The sequence below is a fragment of the Eurosta solidaginis genome, chromosome 2 (assembly GCF_040869045.1).
Source record: "Eurosta solidaginis isolate ZX-2024a chromosome 2, ASM4086904v1, whole genome shotgun sequence".
Classification (NCBI taxonomy): domain Eukaryota; kingdom Metazoa; phylum Arthropoda; class Insecta; order Diptera; family Tephritidae; genus Eurosta; species Eurosta solidaginis.
This window is the reverse complement of record NC_090320.1, coordinates 125,787,010-125,809,087: the sequence shown is the minus strand read 5'-3', so window position 1 is coordinate 125,809,087 and position 22,078 is coordinate 125,787,010. Positions and strand designations below refer to the sequence as shown.

Here is a 22,078-nt window from a genome sequence, read left to right as displayed (position 1 = left end):
GACTTCTCAAATTTCACTTCGAAATTTTAACCTCAGAAATTTGATTTCTGAATTTTTGTTTCTGAGTTCTCAATACTGAATTTTCGCTTTCTGAAAAAAGGGTTCTGACTAATGTTTTCTTAAAAAATGTGTTTCTGAATTTATGGGGGAAACCTTTAATTTATTTTTCTGACCAACGCCCTAGATTAATTAGGAGTGTGATGACTAGTACCTAGGACCTACCTAATTATTTTATAGCTTTCAGTATTATTATTACTTAATGTAAGTATTGTTTTCAACAAAACCGTTTAACTTAAACCTTTTTTTTAAATTATTTTATTTCAAAAATAAGAGGCTTTTAGGTAGGGTTCTGCTGTAAAAACCGTCCTTGTTCAGATCTCTTTGGACTGTTCCTGGATGAGCACAATTGCCTGACGAATTTGCTCTATCTTCGGTTCATTTTGGATTACTTCAAAATTAAGATGGTGCCCCGGCGAAAGTTTGCTCGGACGGCCACTACGCTTCGAATTTTTGGTAGAACGACCTTTTTCAAAGTTTCTTACAATGGTCTCGACTCAATTTTTGCAATTTCAGATTAAAAAAAGGGTCAAAACAAAGTTACATGTACACATTTTTCCGCACTGTTTTTGCCTTTTCTAAACAACGAAGGTAGCGGCTAGACTTTTGTCCGTCACTTTACCTTTAATGGGTTCTAAAGAATAAGTCGACTACCAACCTTTCCACATTAATGGTACTCTTTCCATTGAATTCTTTTGCCTTCCTGTGTAGCAATAGGTACACATATTTAACACAGATTAAAATTTATTAAGCCGCAGTGAACGGTATGTTCAAATTGAAAGTCTTGTTTGAAAATTGTACTACATATAATATGAGTATTAGGGCGGGTCAAATTGTATGGGGAAAAAAACTTCAGGTGCACATCCAGTTTCTGAATCTATGCGTCATATTGATATAAAATTTTCTAATAAAATTAGGGAGGCTCGAAATTCATTTCAGACCTATGGTCCCATGGCAATATTACTCAGTATGAGATTCAGAAACTGCATGTGCCTTTTCAACAATAAATTTGACCCGCTCTAATGAGTATACTACAAAAACTAAGAGTTTAACAAAATATTTGTACAAAAAATAAGAAATTAGTAATTTTGTGAGTATTCGTGGTCCCTACTGCACGTATGTAATTAATGCAGTTAATTTTTGGAGCTATTGCTATTTAAAAAATGGATTCCGCTCATCGACTCTAGAGTACCCTACGTAACCAAAACAGAACTCGTAAAATTTTCATTCTCTTATATGTGTAAAGAGATTTTTTCACAAAGGGTGATCATTGAAACAACAAAAATTATAGTATATTGGGGAATATGTACTAAAAATATTATTATTTAAGCAAAGAAAAATTTGGTGCAAGTCAATTTTTACTTCGCTACCCTCGACAGTTTTAAAACCACTGCACTACGCTGATAGTCCTGTTACCACAGACACACATTCAGTTTTGGAGATACCTGTTTTGAGTATTTAATGCAAGCCAAGTTGACGTTTTGTATTCAATTAATTTTCTATGCGCACACAAAATGTTTACAAAATGACGAAGGATTGACAGTCACGGGCTATTGCTCTATATAAATATGTACAGAATTTTTAAAAGGTGGGCGGTGCCACGCCCCTATTAGGAAACATTTTAATTCGCTTTGTCTCCGGAGTTATTTGAAACAGGTATCTAATATTTGGAAGCGGTTTATTCGGCTCGTACTGTTTCTACAGATTTCCACCTTTCAGTAGACATATGCACGAAGGGATTGCTACGATCAATCAGCGCACACAATCAGGGATTACTTCCTTCTTCCAATCTTCTTCTCGGGAAGTGCCCGAGTCTCAATGTTATAACCATTTTGCCATATCACCTACTTAAAGATCACCCGACTAGTAAAACGTCACAAACATCCTTCCGTCAGTTGAGTGATAGAAATTATGTGTTATGAAAGGTGAGTTAAGCTAACTGCCAAATCAAATAATTTCTCTTAAGTTTTAAGTAAATGGTCTTCTGAGGGGAACTCTTGTTCTGTAAGGTTGTTTAATGAAAAAAAAAAATCAAACAAAAATGTATTTACCATTTTGTTATTACATTTTGATTTCGCCGATCAACAGAATTTGATTTATCAACATCGCCTGATGCTGACTCTAACTAGGCGCTTTAGTTGTAATTTGTAGGTGATTGCCATTATAAATAAAATATAAATAATTAAAAAGTTGTACTTACCGAAAAAAATTTTTCAAAGGGGGTGACTAAGCTTGTAATTAGCTCTTTCTGTTCATCTGCCAAAACATCGGGATATGGAAAAACTTCCTCAGAAACAAACTTTCCACGAAACAGGTTCAGCATAAAAGAAGCACTTTTTTTTGATGGCAAGGCTTTAATCCCACTCTTTAGTTCCATCGCATTCGTGTTTCGTTGAGCTGTAAAATACCTGCAGGTATTGAAAATGATTAGAAAGTAAATACGCCGTACGAAAAATAACATTAAAAAAATGTCATACGAAAGTAACACTTCCGGCCTATGGCTGACGAAAACTAGCAGTTTAGTTTTGTGACTTGCGAAAACTGGCATGGCAATCCCACCTTGTAGCCAAGAAAAAGTAACAATTTCATTTGAAGTTTGCGCAACGAGCAAACTGAAAAATCCTATCGAAAAGCAGGACCTATGGTATAAAATAACACCGTCCTCTTGGCAGGTACTATAGAAGCGGCTTAGGTGCAGAATACATCAATTTGTCAAAACAAAAAAATGTGTATAAGGACTAATGGCCCTGCAATATTACTGGTGTTTGTAGTATTACTGGTGTTTGTTCGATAATTACTGTAGTTCTTCAGTTAAACAGAACTGATTTCGGGATACCTACATACTTATAACAGTAGTTTTTCTTCAGGTATTATACCACGTACAATGCTTATTTATCATAGGGTAGGTTTTTGGTAGCCTACATACATTAAAAGATACCGGTGTTTTCCGTGTAAGGTACTTGTATCATACATACCTAAAAGTGTGGCTACTAATTCCGCTAGTTTAAAAGTACTTTTCAAGGAATTACTCTGTAGCTTTTTGGTAAATTTTACTCAAACTATAGTTGAAGGTACAGGTATTTTCCCTGAAATATATATGTAAAATACGACTTCGAATTCCGATTATCTCCCTGCAAACATCGACTACCGAAACTACTAATACAGTGATACAATTTTCAATGACACTAACGCCAATAAACTGAAAGTAAATAAGCATCTGGTAAAATTCCAGTAGCCCCCTTCATATTTACAAATTTTAGAAAGTGCTAAGTATTCGGTAATTTTTGAGTAATTTCCACGTTTACTTAATAGCCGATTTAAACTGTAATTACTGTCTCAAAGTAGAATTCTGGTATTTATCCCTTATTAATACTGTATGTGATTTGGAGTATGTAAACTCCCAGTATCTTCGTAATTTAAAATTTAATTTTTCCTGAAACTGTTGAAAATATACATACATAAGTAGGCTGTATGGACTGGATCAAATGATCTTTCAAATTTGTTCAATAAATTAACAATTTTGGTCGATAAACATACATCAATGTAAACCAATGGTCCGCACTGTCTAGGTGAACTTCATTTCAGGAAACAGGTAAACATATATTTTATAAGATCCATTTAGATAACCTTCTAACAGAACCTTTTTTAAACTCTTATTGGACTAGTAATAAAGATTTATCATTCTTCAACAAGCAATCCACAAGTTATTGAATACCTGTTTATATTAATTAAATTTATACCTACGTTTGTAAACTTAAAAGAAACAGCAACATAAATAAATCTGCATAAGTTATTTAAGGCACTTATCTTAGAAAAAGGTTTCCTGACCAATACGTTACTGGCAAGGAAAACACAGTAGTCATGGGAATTTAAAGGGTATTTCAAATATAATTTTCAGGGAAAATGCCAATGTCTTCCTTTATATTTTTAGGAAAACTCACCCAAAAGCTACTGATTAATTTTTTGAAACATACTTGTAAATTTCCAGAATTTGAAACCAAACTTTAAGGGATGTTACAAGTAACTACCTCGGAAAATGCAGGGATATTTTCATGTTGGTTACCAAAATCCTACCTCTTAATGCACAGGTATTGTTTGGATATAATACCCGAAAATTAAAAAAAAAAACTACTGCTATATTCCAGTTTTTGTATTTCCTATTGTACTTAACTAAATTCACATGTACATTAAGTATATAGGGTAATTTTATCATGAGGCCAATTCTGTTTAAATGAAGAACTACTGGTAAATTATCTGATAATTACCGAATAAATGCCAGTAGTATGTTTGCAGGGCTATTGGTTTGTCCTTGCCACTAACTTTCTAGGTGTTGCAAATTTAACTCTTTGATTATTTTAATTGATATTTATTTCAAAGTTTTTTTGTTAAAATGTAATTGAACTTAACACAAAAGTTTATCTAAAAAAATTATGAATACAAATAAAATTTTAGGAAGGTACGCTTATAACTATTATATGGCACCCGTCGGGGAACGAAAAACTACACTGATGATGGCGTTTCAGTGTATATAAACCGTCGGTAGTAGATTGCTTCGGTGCTTGAAGAAATGGTTAGTGAAAAGTAACAAGTTGATCCATAAGTCGACTGCAAAATCTATGACACTAATATCCTTTCCTTTTTCTGGAAGGAAGTTAGCTAGACAATGCGGACAATTGCCCAATTAATAAGGTTGACGATATCATTGCGTACAAAACAAGTGTCATATCTTATCCGTCTGCCTGCCAGGATGTTCAAGATGGCTACTTTTTTTAGCGTTTTTGCAGCACTTTACAGGATGTTCAATATGGCGAGACACACGGTCGGCTTTCTTCAACGGGTGCTGGAAACAGACAACAAATTGAAAAATTTTGAGCGTTCGTTTCTTTACAGCCTGCTTGCACTTTGTATATAGTTTCAGCAAATATTAAGTATTTTATTGCAAAAATACTAGTAATTTACTAAAAAAAATACTTGATCAATACTTCAGTTCTTCGTATAGTATTTTTAAGGGAAAAATGCCAAAACTTTACGTCGACGTTATTGGAATAAGGAAAAATTTAGTACAATATCTGCAAAATTCTCAAGAATTACTGAATATATGCTAATTTTCTAATACATATTGGTAATTATGAAAGAGGGCTACCGGAAGTCTACCAAATGCTTATTTACTTTTAGTTTATTGGTGTTAAAGGCTTAGAATTTGTTATTATTGTGTTGGCAGTTTCTGTAGTCGATGTTTGCAGGGAGTATAATTTTATTTGATGCAAATAAAAACTATGTGGGTTAATCCAGGGCAAAAAAAAAAATGTATGTGCCACTAAAAGGGAAGTAAAATAGCTCTTGTTTGATATACCATCATCAAATTAAGTATTGTTTTTGTAAAATATGCCACTTGTCTACGGCAAATTTATGAGCAAGAATTATTTTCCTAACTGATATCTAATGCGGCTTACCCTAGGGAGACGCGATAACTTCACATGAACTTGACGGTGCACCATCAAAAAACTTAAAACAATTTTTTTTCATGTGCAAGAAGCATTTTCATAACTGGTCTCTAAGGTGGATTTATTTTGCATCACTAATTCACAAAGTTATCAAAACAAAACGCATTAGATAAAAAATTCAAATAAAATAACCCAAGTCGAACATGTTTTCAAATACTTGTTGTTATAAAAACAAATTACCCGTGAAAAGTGCCTATTTTTTTTTAAATTCTATATTCCGACTGGCTAAAATAATAAGCGGAATCAGTGATGCAAAATCCTTTAGTAGGTTCCAGGGGTTTAAACACTCCTTTGAAACGATTTTCACTTCAGACTTTAGTTGAAGATATATTTACGAATGAGAAGGGTTTGAAAAATCAGTTGGCCTTATATTCAAACATCTGTTGTTTATTTGCGAAACTTTGAAATAGCATCTGAAATGTTAATTTTGATTTTTATTTTTCAAGTTGGCGGCCCATTTCCAACTAGTCCCTTGTAGTAGACGTTTACGCCGATCACTTTATCGGCGGCGGCGGCGGCGTAGGCTCTATTATATACCGGCGGCGGCGGCGGCGTGAGCGGTTGTTGTTGTTGTAGTAATTTTTCGCGTGAGTGGTCTTTGAAATTAGTACTGCTGCGTCTGCTGAAAGGATATAGAGATACATAAAATAGTCACACTTTTGTCTGTATATCTCGTGCAAAGCGTAGATTCACCTAGGGATAACGCGAACACAATTTCTTTAAATAATTTGTGGCTAATTGGCGGTCACGCACAAAGGTGACTTACGGTTGCTATTAATGGTCTATTAATACTCATGACTCTCGGGCACAGGGCGCATCCAGTTTTTTCGAGCTACAATTCCCGATGTGCGAACAGTAGCAATCCCGACCACCAGTCGCTACCACGCCTCCTGACCCTCACACCATATGCCAGCCCAGAAGCTATAGGACTGCGACTTCGAACTGATACCTTCGTCGACGTCACTTTCCTAGAAGCTCTAGGTGTAGCTCTGAAGACTTTCCAACGGATGCTTTTGTCGCGCTATGCTGCCGATACACCAGAGAAACACCTTGAAACGTTAGTGAGTGACTATTCGGCAAAGGATGCCGCCCTCGATATCACAAGCAGTCTAAGTGGATGTTATTGCGTAATGGGTGAAAATCCTATAATCCCCGGCGTATCTACATAATTAAAATTTTACAAGGACCCTGGGTAAAATTTTTAAAATGTAGACCAAAGTTTGCAGACGTCTGTGTTCACAACATTGATTTTAATAGTCTTCGTTAAATCAAAACGATATTTTAGAATTAACTGCTGTTTTCCGGCCTTAGGATATAAGAGCTCATTATGGATGACCGCGTAGCTTCAGTTTTCACACTAGTTCGACTGACCACTACTTTAGGGTAGTAGCACACACGGTCATTAGTTCGACTGTCTTGGGAAAGCTTTTGCTTCACCACTTTGAGTGTTCTTGCGAAGGACAACGCCTCACCTGGTAAATATATGTGCCTACGTATTCACATTTGTAAAAGGAGCCGTAACGTGTAGGTGATATTTAAACTTGGTTGATAGGCTATAATCAATGTGATTCACTAGTTTGGATAGGGCCGACAACTTTATGTCAAACCGGGAGACTTGTGTGTTGAAGGATGAAGTGTGAAAATCAAAATTAACATTTCAGACGATATTGTATAGTTTCGCAAATAAACAACAGATGTTTGGATGTAAGCCAAGAGATTTTTCAAACTCTTCTCATACGTACATATATCCTCAACTTAAGTATTAGCTAAGAATCATTTCAAATTAGTGTTTATGCCCCTAGAACCTACTAAAGGATTTTGCATCACTTATTCTTCGCTTATTCTTTCAGCCAATCGCAATATAAAATTTTTTTAAACATCGGCACCTTTTTTGGGTATTTTGCTTTTTTTTAAAAACTTCAGGACAATTTAAAACATGTTCGCTTGGGTCATATAAAATGTTCATTATTAATTTTTTGAAAAAAAAAAAAAAATATGCAAAGTGAGCATATAAATTTATTATACAACTTTTATTTTAGTGTTTTTTTTAATAACTTGGTGAATTGGGTAATGCAAAGTCTGTGTTAAGCTGACATCGAAGACGCCTGTTTTTTAAATAACTTTTGAATAGTTAGTGTTTACTCGGTGCAGGCTGTCACCCGTCCCATCTCCCCCTTTTTTATACGTATATCTATGAATTCACTTATAATTTATCTTGAACCATTGAATTATATTATATATATATTGAATTATTTTATATTGAATTCTCCCCAAAATCAATGTATCCTATTTAGCTTCAAATTTTCCATTGAGTCTCCTCATGGACGTGTGGCAGCCACCACCGCGAAAATCCACCAAATTGAATTCGCCTCAAGTACAGGATGGCGATCCGGCATGATCGCCACCTGTCAAAAAACCACCACCTTTTGTATCATTTAAGAAATTTTCATTGTGATTATTTTTTCGTGAGAATCCTGCCACTAATTTGTGCATAAATATCAATTCTATGATGAAAGTTATTTTGTGAAATATATGAAACAAAATTAATCAATATTCTCGTTATTGCCTTATTCGCAACCTGAGTTTGCATCGCTTTTCTATAAATTCGTCAACGCGTGAGAAAGGAAGTCAGGTTTGGCTGCCGCAATCAAAATAAATTGTATATTAAGTTGTTGGTGATTTCGAAACTAATTGCACATTAGCTGACAAACGTCCTCATTATTCGTCGGAGTGCAAACAACATCCGAAAATTGGAATCGGAATAGTTAAGTGCTGAAGACCCTGAGTTGACATCTAAAGTCTGAGGTTTCAATGTTATTACGACAAGGAGGAAGTAATTGATTGGACACACACACTCCTCCACAAGAGATCAACGCAGAATCAGCTGTCGTCGAACCCGCCATCGTAACACCGCCATCACCACCGCATTCACAGCAGGAGTACCTGGAAACCAGGTGAGTGGTATAGTACCCATCCCAGTTAACTAGTTAGAAAGAGTTAAATTTCGTAATTAGTTTCTTATAACTGGGCAGTGATGCGCATCCGTTGATATCACTTTCGACCATATCCGACCAATTTTCGACATGAACAATAAATGGCCTAAACAGTCTTAAACGAGTAGAAAATATAGTAACGCGCCGGACGCCACCGCCGCCGCGCCAATATATTTGGCATTCGGCGGCGGCGTTTATCGGCGGCGTATATCTCTACCTTGTAGTTAATCATACTGAATCTAGCCTATCAATCAAGTTTAAATATCACCTACACGTTACGGCTCCTGTTACATATGTGAATACGATGGCACATATATTTACCAGGTGGGGCTTTGTCCTTCGCAAGAACACTCAAAGTGGTGAAGCAAAAGCTTTTCCAAGACAGTCGAACAAATGACCGGGTGTGCTACTACTCTAACATAAACATATAACCTTAACATCTTTCAACTTAAACTCGGTAGACTTTCAATATAAAATATCATTTTGGTTTAACGAAGGCTATTGAAATCGATGATTCGAACACAAACGTTTGCAAATTTTGGTCTACATTTAAAAAAAAATTATCCATTGTCCCTGTAAAATTTAAATTAAGTAGGATTATACTATTTTCACCCATGAGTTACGCAATAATATACACTTGGACTGCTCATGACTTCGAGGGCGGCATCCTTGGCCGAATAGTTACTCCCTAACGTCCCAAGGTGTTTCTCTGTTAGTGCTCGGCAGCATGGCGCGACAAAAAAATCCGTTAGAAAGTCTTCGGAACTACACCTAGAGCTTCTAGGAAAGTGACGTTGAGAAAGGTATGAGTTCGACGTGGCAGTCCTATAGCTTCTGTGCTGGCATATATTGTGAGGCCCAGGAGGCGTGGTAGCGACTGGTGGTGGATAGGATTGCTAATTTTCGCACATCGGGAATCATAGCTCTTAAAACAGCCGAACGATCCGCGAGACTTAGAGAAAAAACTCCAGATCTTTCCGAAATGGCGAAAAGGGTGATTTCCTTAAATACATACAAACAAAACCTTTTCTAAATATTTTTTTTTTAAATAGAAAAATCAAGCTTTCACCCGACTCCACAGGTATATAGTAGTGCCTACGCCGCCGCCTCCGATAAAGTGATCGGCGCAAAGATCTACTTAACATGTCAATGAAATTCCATAAATTTATTTAATATGCCACTGATTTACAACAAAGTACAGATTTTTTTTTTTGAATTTGTAAAACATACCACTTATCTACGGACAAGTTGGTGCTCAACCTGACATTAGATGCCCAGGTATGTATGTATATCCCGAAGCGCTCGATCCTCCCAAGAGATAATCATTGAAAAGCAGTTGGATTATAGTCAGAGTTGACAGCAAAAGTGATGGCAGAGGAAAGGCATGATTCAGTCTTATGCACCCTTCGAATATTACTCTATGCCATTCCATGATCGCTTTGCTCGAAATTTGAAGCATGGAGGGGAATACTGTAACTAACTTTGGGAAATTCCTGATTATTTGACAGAAGATTCCAATCGAAAGTCCTTAGAATGATTGTAAACGCACCCTACTATGTGACTAACAACTAGCTACACCGGGATCTAAAGATCCCAACTATAGCTGAAGAAAAAGCACGAATAGTACAAATTAATGTAAAGACAGAATGTCTCAAATTGTGCGAGCGTGAAAATTGGATAAAACTGAAATTAGCCAAGAAAGCAAATACAACACAATAGCCCAATGGTTATGCGATTGGGATTTCAGTAGTTTGACCGTGGTTCGATCCCCGGTGAAACCTGTTGAAATAAATAAAAAAAAACATTACGAAATTGCCTGACGATGATGACGTGCGATTTTCGAAATGGTACCATCGCAATATGCCAGTAAATGTTTCCTTATTTTCAGTTTTTCCCAATAAAACCAAAATAAAAATTGAATACCAAATTATTATTTACCGGTGTTAAGCTCATTAATTCTTAAAAATATTTAGCTGAAGAAATCAAAAAGTATGCTATTTCATACAACACGAGGCTTCCACTCACCCCAATCCGTTCATTCTAGCCCTGTCAGCAAGATCAAATAATTTCACGCGCCTGAAAAGAAAGCCAATCACAGATCTTCAACACTGACGTATTCTTAAAAAAATGAATGCACTACTGAGAACAATCCATCCATGCCCACCAAGTTTATTAAGATGTATTAATGAAAAAAATTATTTTGCAGCTTCTGTTAAAGTTCGATACTCTGAACTTTCGAATAAATAACTCAAATATTCAGTATAGCGAAATTTTCTTTATTTACACTTGTTTGGTAGTAGTACTTCAAAATTACAATACTAGCGTTCTTTAGTTATAGCGTTTAAAATGAAACTGATTCCTTATTCTTCAGCTTGCACTGCTTTTATACTCTCGGTTACCTCGTTGGCCCATTTCTCCTAAACTCTGGAATTTCCACGAACAGCTTTATGTATCTGGGGTTCACTTTTGTCTGCTAGTTATATGCGTGTATATGTGTGAGTAATAACTTTTGCTCTTAACTGCTGATTACATGTATGTATGTGAAATATTCTCTTCGCTGTTTACATGTATGTGTGGCTGATTACTTTGGTGTTTACATGTACATATGAGTGGCTGCTTGCTTTGATGTTACATGTACATATGTGCTGTTGTTGTTATTGTTGTAGCAATGTTTCGCCCCAATTAAGAGCTGCGACCGATCACAAATTGTCATCAATATCCTCTAACGGGAGTCCAAGGGAACTTGCTGTTTCGACAGGGGTGGACCATAATGAAAGGGGTGCTAGAGGCGTTGGTTCCACATTACAATTAAAGAGATGGTTGGTGTCATGTGGGGACACATTGCAAGCGGGGCATACATTTTGTATGTCGTGGTTGATTCTGGATATGTAAGAGTTTAACCTGTTACAGTATCCAGAACGAAGTTGAGCCAGAGTGACTCGCGTTTCCCTGGGGAGTATGCGTTCCTCTTCCGCAAGTTTTGGGTACTGTTCCCCGAGTACTGGATTCACCGGGCAATTCCCGGCATAAAGGTCCGACGCCTGTTTGTGGAGTTCACCAAGGACCTGCTTGTGTTTTTTTGCTTCATACGGCTGAGTTTTCAAGTGCCGTATTTCCTCAGAATTCTTACGGAGATGACTCCTTAAGTCCCTAGGCGGCGCTGTCTCATCAATCAGATGTCTGTGGGATGCCCAGGCTTCTGGGTATTCAACAGGAACTGTTTGGTTAGCATCTCATTTCTCTCCGTGATGGGGAGTATTCTCGCCTCATATGTAGATGGTGTTCTGGGGACATAAGAAGACAGCTCGTGGCGGTTCTGAGCGCAGTATTTTGGCAGGCCTGTAGCTTCTTCCAGTGGGTAGTTTTTAGGCTTGGCGACCATATAGGGGACGCGTAGCACGGAAACGGCTGGCCAATTGCTTTCATCGATCTTTGGGCCTGTGGCCATTATTGTGCAGTCATCGGCGTAAGAAACGATAGTAACTCCTTCTGTTGGCGAAGGTAGTTTTGATATGTAAAAATTAAACAAAAGTGGGGATAGGATACCACCCTGAGGCACCCCTTGTTTGATTCTTCTTGGCTTTGATATTTCGTTTCTGAATTGCACCGATGCCTGCCGACCACCCCGATAATTTGCGGTCCACCTTTTAAGACATGGGGGAAGGGTAGACCCTTCCAAGTCTTGCAGTAATGTGCCATGGTCGACGGTATCAAAAGCTTTTGATAGGTCTAGCGCTACGAGTACTGTTCTATGGTGGGGCTTCTGATTTAAGCTAATGGCATTTAGCGTGGTGGTGGTGCTATGGAGTTTTCTAAAGCCATGCTGATGACAGGCTAGCTGCAAATTTGCTTTGAAGTTGGGGAGCAAAATGGCTTCAAGCGTCTTGGCTACTGGCGATAGGAGAGATATCGGGCGATATGACTCTCCTATGTTAGCTGGTTTCCCAGGCTTTAGTAGCGGGGCCACCTTGGCCATTTTCCATTTTTCGGGTATGAAAAAAGTTGGAAAGAGACAGGTTGAAGACATGTGCTAAATATTTGAAACCCTCTTTCCCTAGGCTTTTAAGCATCGGCATGGCTATGCGGTCTGGGCCAACTGCTTTGGTTGGTTTAGCATGACCGATGAGATCCTCAACCTCTTTGGCGGTGCTGGTAATTGGTGAGGCGCTGAACTTATGTTTACGTGCGTGTCTGTTGGGCGTCCGTCTATTTTTGTCGACCGTAGGATGCATTATGTATTGTCGGCAGAAAGCATTCGCGCATTTTTTCGCATCCGACAGCACTTTGTCGCCAAAGGCGATGGAAGCTTTGTCATTGTGCCTAGACGGATTCGATAGGGACTTTACAGTGGACCAAAGTTTACCTACACCGGCAGAGAGGTTACAACCGCTTAGGTGCTCCTCCCATTTCGCCCGCTTGTGTTCATCCACAAGCAATCTGATGCGTTGGTTTATATCGCTTATTTGGGGATCGCCGGGATCGAGCTGTTTTATAAGGTCACGTTCTCTCGCTAAACTTGCGGCCTCTGCCGGGAAGAGGGGCCGAATTTCGGGAATTCTACCGGCGGGAATGAAACGAGCCGAGGCGGGTTCAATGACCTTGCGGAAAGCTGTGCTGTTGTTGTGAACTGATTTAGCATAGTGATGTATCGAAATGCTAATATTCGCTACACAGCCCTCCACATAAGTCGGGACGACAAATCTGTCGATCCAACCGCTACTAGCCTCTCTTTCACTGGTCCGCTTCACAAGTTTGCACCGGTCTTCCCAACTACACTGAAGTTTTGATGGAACACCTTTCCACCGCTGAGGGTTGTATAACAGTACCAAGAAAGCCTTCCGAATTTTTGTTTGTACCTCTCTTGTATCTAACTACTCATGATTCTGGTTCGTTGCCTCACGCTGTGTTGTTTGGCCACCGCACAACTTCGAAGAGCTTGAGCTTGATGAATTGGCTTTGCATATCCAGTGTCGTTTTGACGTTTCACAAGAGTAGTGCGCCCTGGCTTGAAACCACCCTTGGATTCTTTCTGGGAAGTTACTTCCTTCGTTTAAGTGCGCCCATTTGGGTGTGTCAATGCCAGTGTTTTTCTCGAAGGTAGATTTTGATTTGCGTGTTCCATTCTTTCCACCAATCGTTGCCTGGTCTACACAACAAATTTGTGTTCAACCGTGACCTTCCCAATTAAGACTTCACATGCTACTTCTCCCTGTATTTGGTTGTCCGCGATCTTGCTCCGTGTTGCTTTACTCTCTTATTGATCAAATCAGATCGGATTATGGAATGAGATGCGCCGGTATCTACAGACAGTAAACCCCGGTTGCCATCCACATATCCTCCCACGGTAAAACAGCTCGATTTTCTCCGATTTGTGATACAGATGTAACGGGACATTCAATAGCTGGATCAAGTTCTCGCTCTTTGCATCTGGCTCGCTCTGTCTCAAGACCACCCATGCTGCTGGAGCCGCCACTAGGGTCAAGGCCGTAATGACGTGCGATGTGCCCTGGCACTTGAAGCATTTGATTACTCTGTCACTCCGTTGTTGTGATCATTTCAGTGCCTCCAATATTGTGTCCACCCAGTCTGGCCTTTCTACATCTACACGGCATGCTTTGTAAGCTGGCTTACTCAAAAGTGAGGCTGCTTCCTGGGTCAGTGCATGTTATACAGTTTCAGCAAATGTTTTCTTTGGGTTTGCGTATGTAGCTCGCTTCGTTTCGATATCCCGTATGCCATTTATAAAGCTCTGAATTTTTAACCTTTCGGTGATTTCCACGGGTGCGTGCGCATTTGCCAGATGGGCCAGCATTTCGCCATTCGACGAAAACTCCAGCAAAGACTCATTCGTTTTTTGGTAGGGATTTTGCAACTTAATTTGGTATATCTGTTTACTATGCTCGCTTACGTAACACCTCTCGACAGCGGCCATTAATGATTTATAACTTTCCGTTCGTACTCTGGAATAGTCTGTAAGATTTAGGAGCTGCAGACCCTTTCCATACTACAAATATTGCAGCAACTTTATCTTCAACATTCCAGTTATTAATGCTGCGGTCTTGTGCTTAATATCGGATGTTATTGGCGACGACATCTCTGAAATACATGTATGTTGTGATGACATATCGGTGGATATTTGTGACGACATTTGCTTCAGCACTGCTAGTATTGCGTTAGTGCCCACACTTGTAAATGGATTCGGAATCTCATCAGGATGAAATGTGTGTTCATCAAGGTCAATTCCTTCCGATTCCATTGCCTCTCGTAGTCGTGTTTCTAGTTCGGATTTTATAGCTTTCGGTTCTCCTTTTTGAGCTGGCTGTCGGATCTTCAAATCACTTAACTTGTCCTTGTTATCCTCTGGAACTTATTCAACAATTCCACTTCTGACACCAATTGTAAAAAATTTTGGGAAACTCCTTATTATTTTGCAGCTCCTGTTAACGTTCGAATCCCTGAACTGTCAAATAAATAACTCAGTATTCAGTATAGAAAATGCTCTTTATTTACACTGCTTTTAGTAGCACTTGACAATGACAATACTCGCGGTCTTCAATTATAGCGTTTAAGATCAAACTGATTTCGTATTCCTCAGCTTGGGCTGCTTTTATACTCTCGGTTACCTCGTTCGCCAATTTCTCCAAAGGTCTAGCATTTTCACGAAGAGCTGCTTATTTATTTTTCTCTTTTGCCAATAAATGCTACTTTGGACTAGGTAGGCAATTGAAAAGTAAAGTCCTCTCTCGGCAAACGAAAATCATACTCTACAAGTCACTTATCGTGCTCGTCCTGCTATATGGTGCAGAAGCATGGACCATGACAACATCAGATGAAGCGGCTATGGGAGTGTTCGAGCGAAAAGTTCTTCGAAAGATTTATGGACCTCTATGCGTTGAGTACCGATGGCGAGTACCGAAGATTTAACGATGAACTGTACGAGTTTTATTCAGACATCAGCATAGTCCGGCGAATTAAAACGGAGCGGCTGCGCTAGCTAGGCTATGTTATGCGAATGAAAGATGACGCTCCGGCCAAGAAAGTGTTTCTATGGGAACCCGTCTATGGAAGCAGAGGTAGAGGGCGGCCGCCACACTGGAAGGACCAGGTGGAAAACGATTTAAACTCCCTTGGTGTGACCAATTCACGCCGGTGGGCAGAGAGAAGGAGCGACTGGCGCGCTTTGTTGAATGGTCATAACCGTTTAAACGGTTAAGCGCCAATTAAGTAAGTTATGTATTTAATTCTCACTGTGGCTTCTAGTTATATGTGTGAATATGTGTGAGTAATAATATCTGCTCTTAGTTGCTGCCTACATGTATGTATGTGAAATATTTCCTTCACTGTTACCTTCGCATGTGTGTGTGGATGCTTGCTTTTATGTACATATGTTTGGCTGCTTGTTTACTATTGTGGTGAAGTTATTTAATAGCAGAATAGTGATGTATCGAAATGCTAATATTCGCCACAATACCATATGGGCCTGGCGATTTAAATTTCGAAAAGTCTTCACCACTCATGCGCTCCTTGCATCAGTCACCGAGCCCCGCACTAACTCCGTGTTCGAATTGTCAGTGTTGTATGCTGGTTCTTCAAAATAAGATCTCGATGAGAAATGTGTTGGCAAGCGCTTCACAGATATTTTTCCATAAGACCCTCTTCGCCCTGTAAATTTCATACTGTAGATCAACATATCTCTTTGGTCGTCCCGGCACGCTTCGCTTTCCGCGACCTTTGGAAGCTTAATCGTTCCCTTTACCTGTACTCTAAGAAGATGTAGCTCCTTGCTTCACCATTCCGGCTTTGCTTTTCCTCTGAATCTTCTTAGAGGAAAAGTTCTAAGCAGTCATAAGCGCCTTTGTCAGGAAGTTATTGGACTCCTCAATAACTGTAACTTCTTTAAGTTTTAAAAGTTTTCCTCCTAAATGTTTTTGGAATTTGGTCTAGTTCATTGAACTAGGGTTTCCAAAGTATCCCCGCTTTTTTGCCCTATTTAAGGGGATGATGAAGCTGATATGCGCATGGAATGAGAAGGTTGGCCTATCAAAGACTCTCCTATCAAAATCAATAATATGAAGAACATTGCTGGATGTTGGACCAATATATATATGGACACTACCTCTTGGCAAATATTAGAAGTTTTCTTGGGCCTAGCTTATTTTCTGCCTCGCTATATGGCAACTCTGCCGCCTCTAGTAGCTGACGGCTTGACCTCGCGATCGCAGGACAGGAACACCGAACAGGCTCAACCGTTTCTTCCTGCGGCTCGCACTTCCTACATAACTGACGAGGCCTTATATAAGCATGTGTCGCCAGAAGGCAGTGTCCAGTTCGTATGCCCATCGTTAGCCTTAAGTCTTGGCCCGTGCGAGTTATGAGCAACTTTGTGAGTCTAACATCGTAGGATTTGAACATAATATCTGAAATTTTGCAGCTCCTCGCTTCTCTTGCTTGATAGATCATATGCAACTACTGTCTCCTTTTGATTTCTCGCAAAAGTATTGGGACGTCCACCGTCGATTCATGGAGTGCCAACTCATCGGCCTTTTAATTATTTTCTATCCCTAAATGACCGGGAACTGAATGTATGTAGGTATATCTGGGCGAATTCTCTCCAATGCTTCTTTCCATTCCAGGACCCTTCTTGCTGCACTACTATCTGAGATTATTGCCTTAATCACCGCCTGGCTATCAATACATATATTGACGCGGGAGCAGCTTAAGCACGCTTTCTCCAGAGTTTCTGCTGCTTTCTTGACGGATATAATTTCAGCCTGAAAGACACTGCTGTGATCTGACAACCTTTAGAGTCTACATTCTGGATCGACACAGTAAATAGCAGACCCGACCCCTGACGTTAATTTGTAACCATCGGTATACACGACATAAAAACTTGTAAATAAAGTTATTGTATTTTTATTTAAGTTATTTTTATTTCTCTATATTCTAAATAACTGATTTTCAATTTTATTTTTTTAACCACTTATTTTTTATATAATGCAAACATATTTGTCTGAACATAAAAAAAGTATATAATTAACAAGTAATAAACATACAAAACTCCCTCTTTCTTAAAACTCGAGCCTCTTAATTTATTAATAAAATTAAATATATAGATGTTTTTGCGACCTTTCTTTTCTATATCTCTTAGTATTGTTGGCTCGAGGTCAACATCTTTTGTTAGTTCAGCAAAAAAACAATAAAACACTAAGGAAACTAACAACAAGCAGGGATTCAAGGGGTTGTGTAGCGCAATTTATAGCTTCTCCAACCCAATTGTCAACCCCACCTTCGAGCGGCGAATCCCGTTTCACTAGCAGACGAGGCTCTGGCGACCCCGAGCTTCTCATGGAACTTGGGGTGGGGAGCGGGGATGGTCTGAAGGTTTAATGTGGCCATATAAATCGTTCCCGAGATGGTCGGGTTAGTACCTCAATGGTGCTGTATTACCGGAGCGTACCGGATCTGTATCCGGCAAAGGACCATCTGGAAGCCGAAAACAGGACCACCGCCGGTAAAAACAACCGGTCTCCGGAAGGGCCCAGGCACAAAGAAGAACCGGTATATGGAAGAGGCCCTAGTACCCCCAAGAAGAGCAAAATTACAAGTGGTAACGCCTCTTTATAAGCCGAAGCGCTGGGAAGAGCAAACACTTTCTCAGAAATGGTTCAGAGTAACCTACAAGTTGCGCTAGTGGATGTGACCACCAACAGCGGCAAGCCCGTCTTGAAAAAGTGTGGGGAGCTAGAGGCAGGGCTGTCTCAGATGGTCATTGGCTTTGTCATGGCCAATCCGGAGGGTAAGCTCCCCTCCTTCGACTCGGCGGAGGTTGTTCGCGGTTACCGAGTGGTTAAATGCGAGGACCAGCAGTCCAAGGACTTCTTGGAGAAGTGGGTGTTGGCCCTATGGGAGGTCTGGGAGGGCTTAAGGATTAAGCTTATCCCGGACGCCGACATACCAAAAAGACGCCGAGCTCGGGTATGGATCCCGAGAATAGAACGAAAATAGACAGCGGGACGCTGTTGAAGTATTTGCGGGCTCACAACCGCGATGTGCCCATGGAGGACTGGGTAGTCATCAAGGCAGAGGAATCGCGGCGGAACAGCCTCTCTTTCGTGCTCCTCATATCAGAGGACAGCATTACTCCGCTTTAAAAAGCGGACTTCACCCTCCGTTTGGGGCGTGCGGCGCGCCTAGGTGAAAATCCTTCGGTCCCCGCAGGAGGAGGAGGAAGAACCGGATGAGGTCCACGATGCTAACAAGATCCTGGAGGACTTTTAGCTCGCCGACCAAGAACCTGGCCCGCAATAGTTCCAACGGGTCTAAAGCTTGTCCAAATTAACCTCCAGCACTCTAGGCTGGCCTCGGACAACCTTGACGTCTTCCTACTGGAGGAAGACGTTGGTATAGCCCTTGTTCAGGAGCCCTGGGTGTGGAACACGCAGGTGAAAGGGCTCTCAATAACGGGATACTCTACGTTTTGCAAGCGCGAGGACGGTAAGCCTAGGACATGCATTTTGGTAAAATGTAAGTACTGTAAGATGACCATCGGGGTCATCTCTTTTTTTATCCTTACCATTGCACGCGCTGCCGACATGCCTTCTCAACAAGTGTTATGCTGTTCCAATTTAGTAGGTGCTCCCACAGGTCTGCACTTACGCTATTTTTTTATTTCTTTCAAAGAAAGGCAAGAAAGCGATGATCGGGTACCGAAACAAATAAAATAGAAACTCGCCACTTTATTTAATAGTGTTCTTTTATTAAAAATACTGAAGCACTTATTAAGCTATTTCGTCATAATATATTTTTAGCGGAGTTCTCAATAAGTCTGACCGTTCGGTTTAACACGCGGAAAATATATGACGTCATTCAAAGTGACGTTTGCTAAGGTAACCCTCATTGGGAGTGATTGGTGTGGTCAAAAAAATTTATGTGATTAATATTTAATGATTGATGTTATGGTCACTCAACACTTATCATAAGGGTTACCTTATATCATCCCCCTTTGGAAAAGAAGAACTGAAAAATAAAGAATTGTAAGCGCAAATAAGTAAAGATAATATTAAAAAAGTGTTGCCTCTTGCTATACATATTTGTTTACATTATGTACTTTCACAGAATAAATACAATATACCTATGTAGAAACTTATCATGCATAATATGCATATGCACATCGTCCCGTTAATTCGTTAACCTCGTATCTACAAGTGAGACATTTCGGTAAGCGAACACGGCTGCCACACCATGTTTTCATTTGGGACCAAAATTCATCGAAAAAAAGGACCAAATTTTTGTTTTATTTTATTAGTATAAAATACAAAATTTTAGGATGTTTCCATATAAAATTTTACTGAACATAGTGAAGATTTTCCTTTAATTCAAGCTGAACAAACGAATATATGTGGATGCAACCAAAAATGGTACTATATTTTGACATAGGATAAGTCTATGTCTTTCACAAACCAAACGTTGTGAACCAAGTTTTGGTCACAAAGCTCTTGGTTCAAGCATTATGTTTGATTGCAATGCAATAAAATGTATAGTGCAGTTAGGTTTTAGTAAGAAATGGTTCAAAATTTGAGTTCTGTTGTTGCCGAACTATGTATGTGGAAAACTCAGTAAACCATAAAGGCAATTTTCTTAGTGCTATTTTTATAGATGCTTTCTTTTTCCCTTAACGTTTAAACTTCATATCAGAGCCTAGATTCAGTAAGTGTGAGTTTAGATTCGAGGTCTCAGGGGTTCTGCTAGCACATACGAGAATAATTTTATACGAAACATTTCTTCCGAAATCAAATCTCCTTTGCATTTGCTTACTTCTGTCTTCGAGTTAAAATATTTCTTGTGCCAAGATACTCAGTTTTCAATTACCTTGCGTGGCTTAACACCACAATAGTCCTGGAATTCCTTGAACTCATTGAGCTGGGTGAGAAAGATTTAAATATCAACGTGCCAAACCAGAAGTAATACATAGAATTTCCTTGTATAAGTTTTGAAAATGTTAGGCTCACGGCAGAGTGCTCGCTATAAGCTATGCTAGGCGAGAAGCAATTTTTATTTTCATATATTTACATAGCGCTTTATAACAGATCGAAATATATAGCTATTATTAATATTATTATGAAACAAGAGTTTTTTTTGATTAGTCGGTTATTTTATCAACAATTAACGGCAATGTGTTTGTCAACGGACCAAATGGTGATGGAAGGGACCATTTTTGGTCCAAATGGCCAAAGTGGCAACAGTGAAAGCGAAGAAAACTACCTTTCAAATTTCTCCACAGACACTGGTGAGTTTTTCGGTGATGAAAGCGTTACCACTTGGGCCAGAATCGCGGATAAAAGAACTGGACGATATACTCCTTACATAATGTTCTGGGAACTATTTTACCGGCAACGTTCAGAATCGAGGCGTAAGAGGGAACTTCAAAACAAGAGCGGGATTTTAAGTAGGAAAAATTGTGCCTTAGTAGGTGGTGGCACCATCGAACATGACAAATGGCAATGCGACTTCCAAAACGGAGACACACGATCCCCCATAGCTGGATCGAGAAATGTTGGCTCCTCTGGTACGAATTTAAGCACTCAAATGCTCTGCAAAAGCCGAAAAATTAATAAGGATATAAAAATCATTGGTCAGGAGGTAGAAAGCTCATGCATAGATCCCCAAGCCCCGGTGGTCTGGGTATTCGATCTGTTGTATTGGTTTGTATTCGATCTGTTGTATTGGTTCAATTCCAGTTCACTCGGTGGTCAAAGCGATATCAATCGAAGTGGTCCAATTCCTCCATGGGACTATTTGCTTTAATTGACATGAGAGGTCACTCGTTCGATGGGCGGGACAATTTTCACTTACGAAAGCTTATGTTCACTTTCAAAGGGGATACTCATGAGCCTTTATCATGTCATCTAGTTTATGCCTGTATTCTAATGGAGAAACAAAGAAAAACGAAATTAAAAGGTAAAAAACCTGCAACTGAAAACGAGAAAAGTCGAGGTTTTAAAAAATACAAAAGTTAAAGAATTATTTGAGAGAGAAATAAAAAAAAGAAAACAAGTAAGGAAGGCTAAGTTCGGGTGTAACCGAGCATTACATACTCAGCTGAGAGCTTTGGAGACAAAATAAGGCTGGTCAAGATGGTCGCCATGTGTCTTCCAACACTGAATCGTGCAAATTTATATGCAGGTGCTTGTGCCCTCGTTTGCATGCACGTACTTTCCTTTCTACTTACTGTAGGAATCCGATTGTCGCAAATAAAGGAAAATGTGACTTGTACACTTACAATAAATTTTAGTTTTATTTATTTAAACTAGGTTATAAGTAAACTGATTAAAGTTAAAAATGTACACGATTCGCTTACGATGAATTTGATGACTGTTCGGTTTAACACGCGCAAAATATCTGGCGTCATTCAAAGTGAAGTTTGTTAAGGTAACCCTCATTGTGAGTGATTGGTGTGGTCAAAAAATTAATGTGGTTAATATTTAATGATTGATGTTATGGTCAATCAACACTTAACATAAGGGT

General features: G+C 39.3%; 1 protein-coding gene across 6 annotated transcripts in view; it reads right to left on the bottom strand.

The window, feature by feature from the left end:
- Acadvl (Acyl-CoA dehydrogenase very long chain) overlaps positions 1-22,078 on the bottom strand; it is a 584,514-nt gene that overhangs the window by 366,031 nt on the left and 196,405 nt on the right. For 4 of the 6 annotated variants that reach the window (XM_067766168.1, XM_067766166.1, XM_067766164.1 and 1 more), the window contains exons 2-3: positions 19,541-19,570; positions 2,258-2,465 (exon numbers count right to left, since the gene is read on the bottom strand). The exons of 1 other annotated variant lie outside the window; for it this stretch is intronic. In XM_067766168.1, coding sequence (XP_067622269.1) covers positions 2,258-2,465; positions 19,541-19,570 — 238 coding nt within the window. The remainder of the gene's footprint in view (positions 1-2,257; positions 2,466-19,540; positions 19,571-22,078) is intronic. One more of the 6 variants, XM_067766165.1, reaches the window with a different exon arrangement.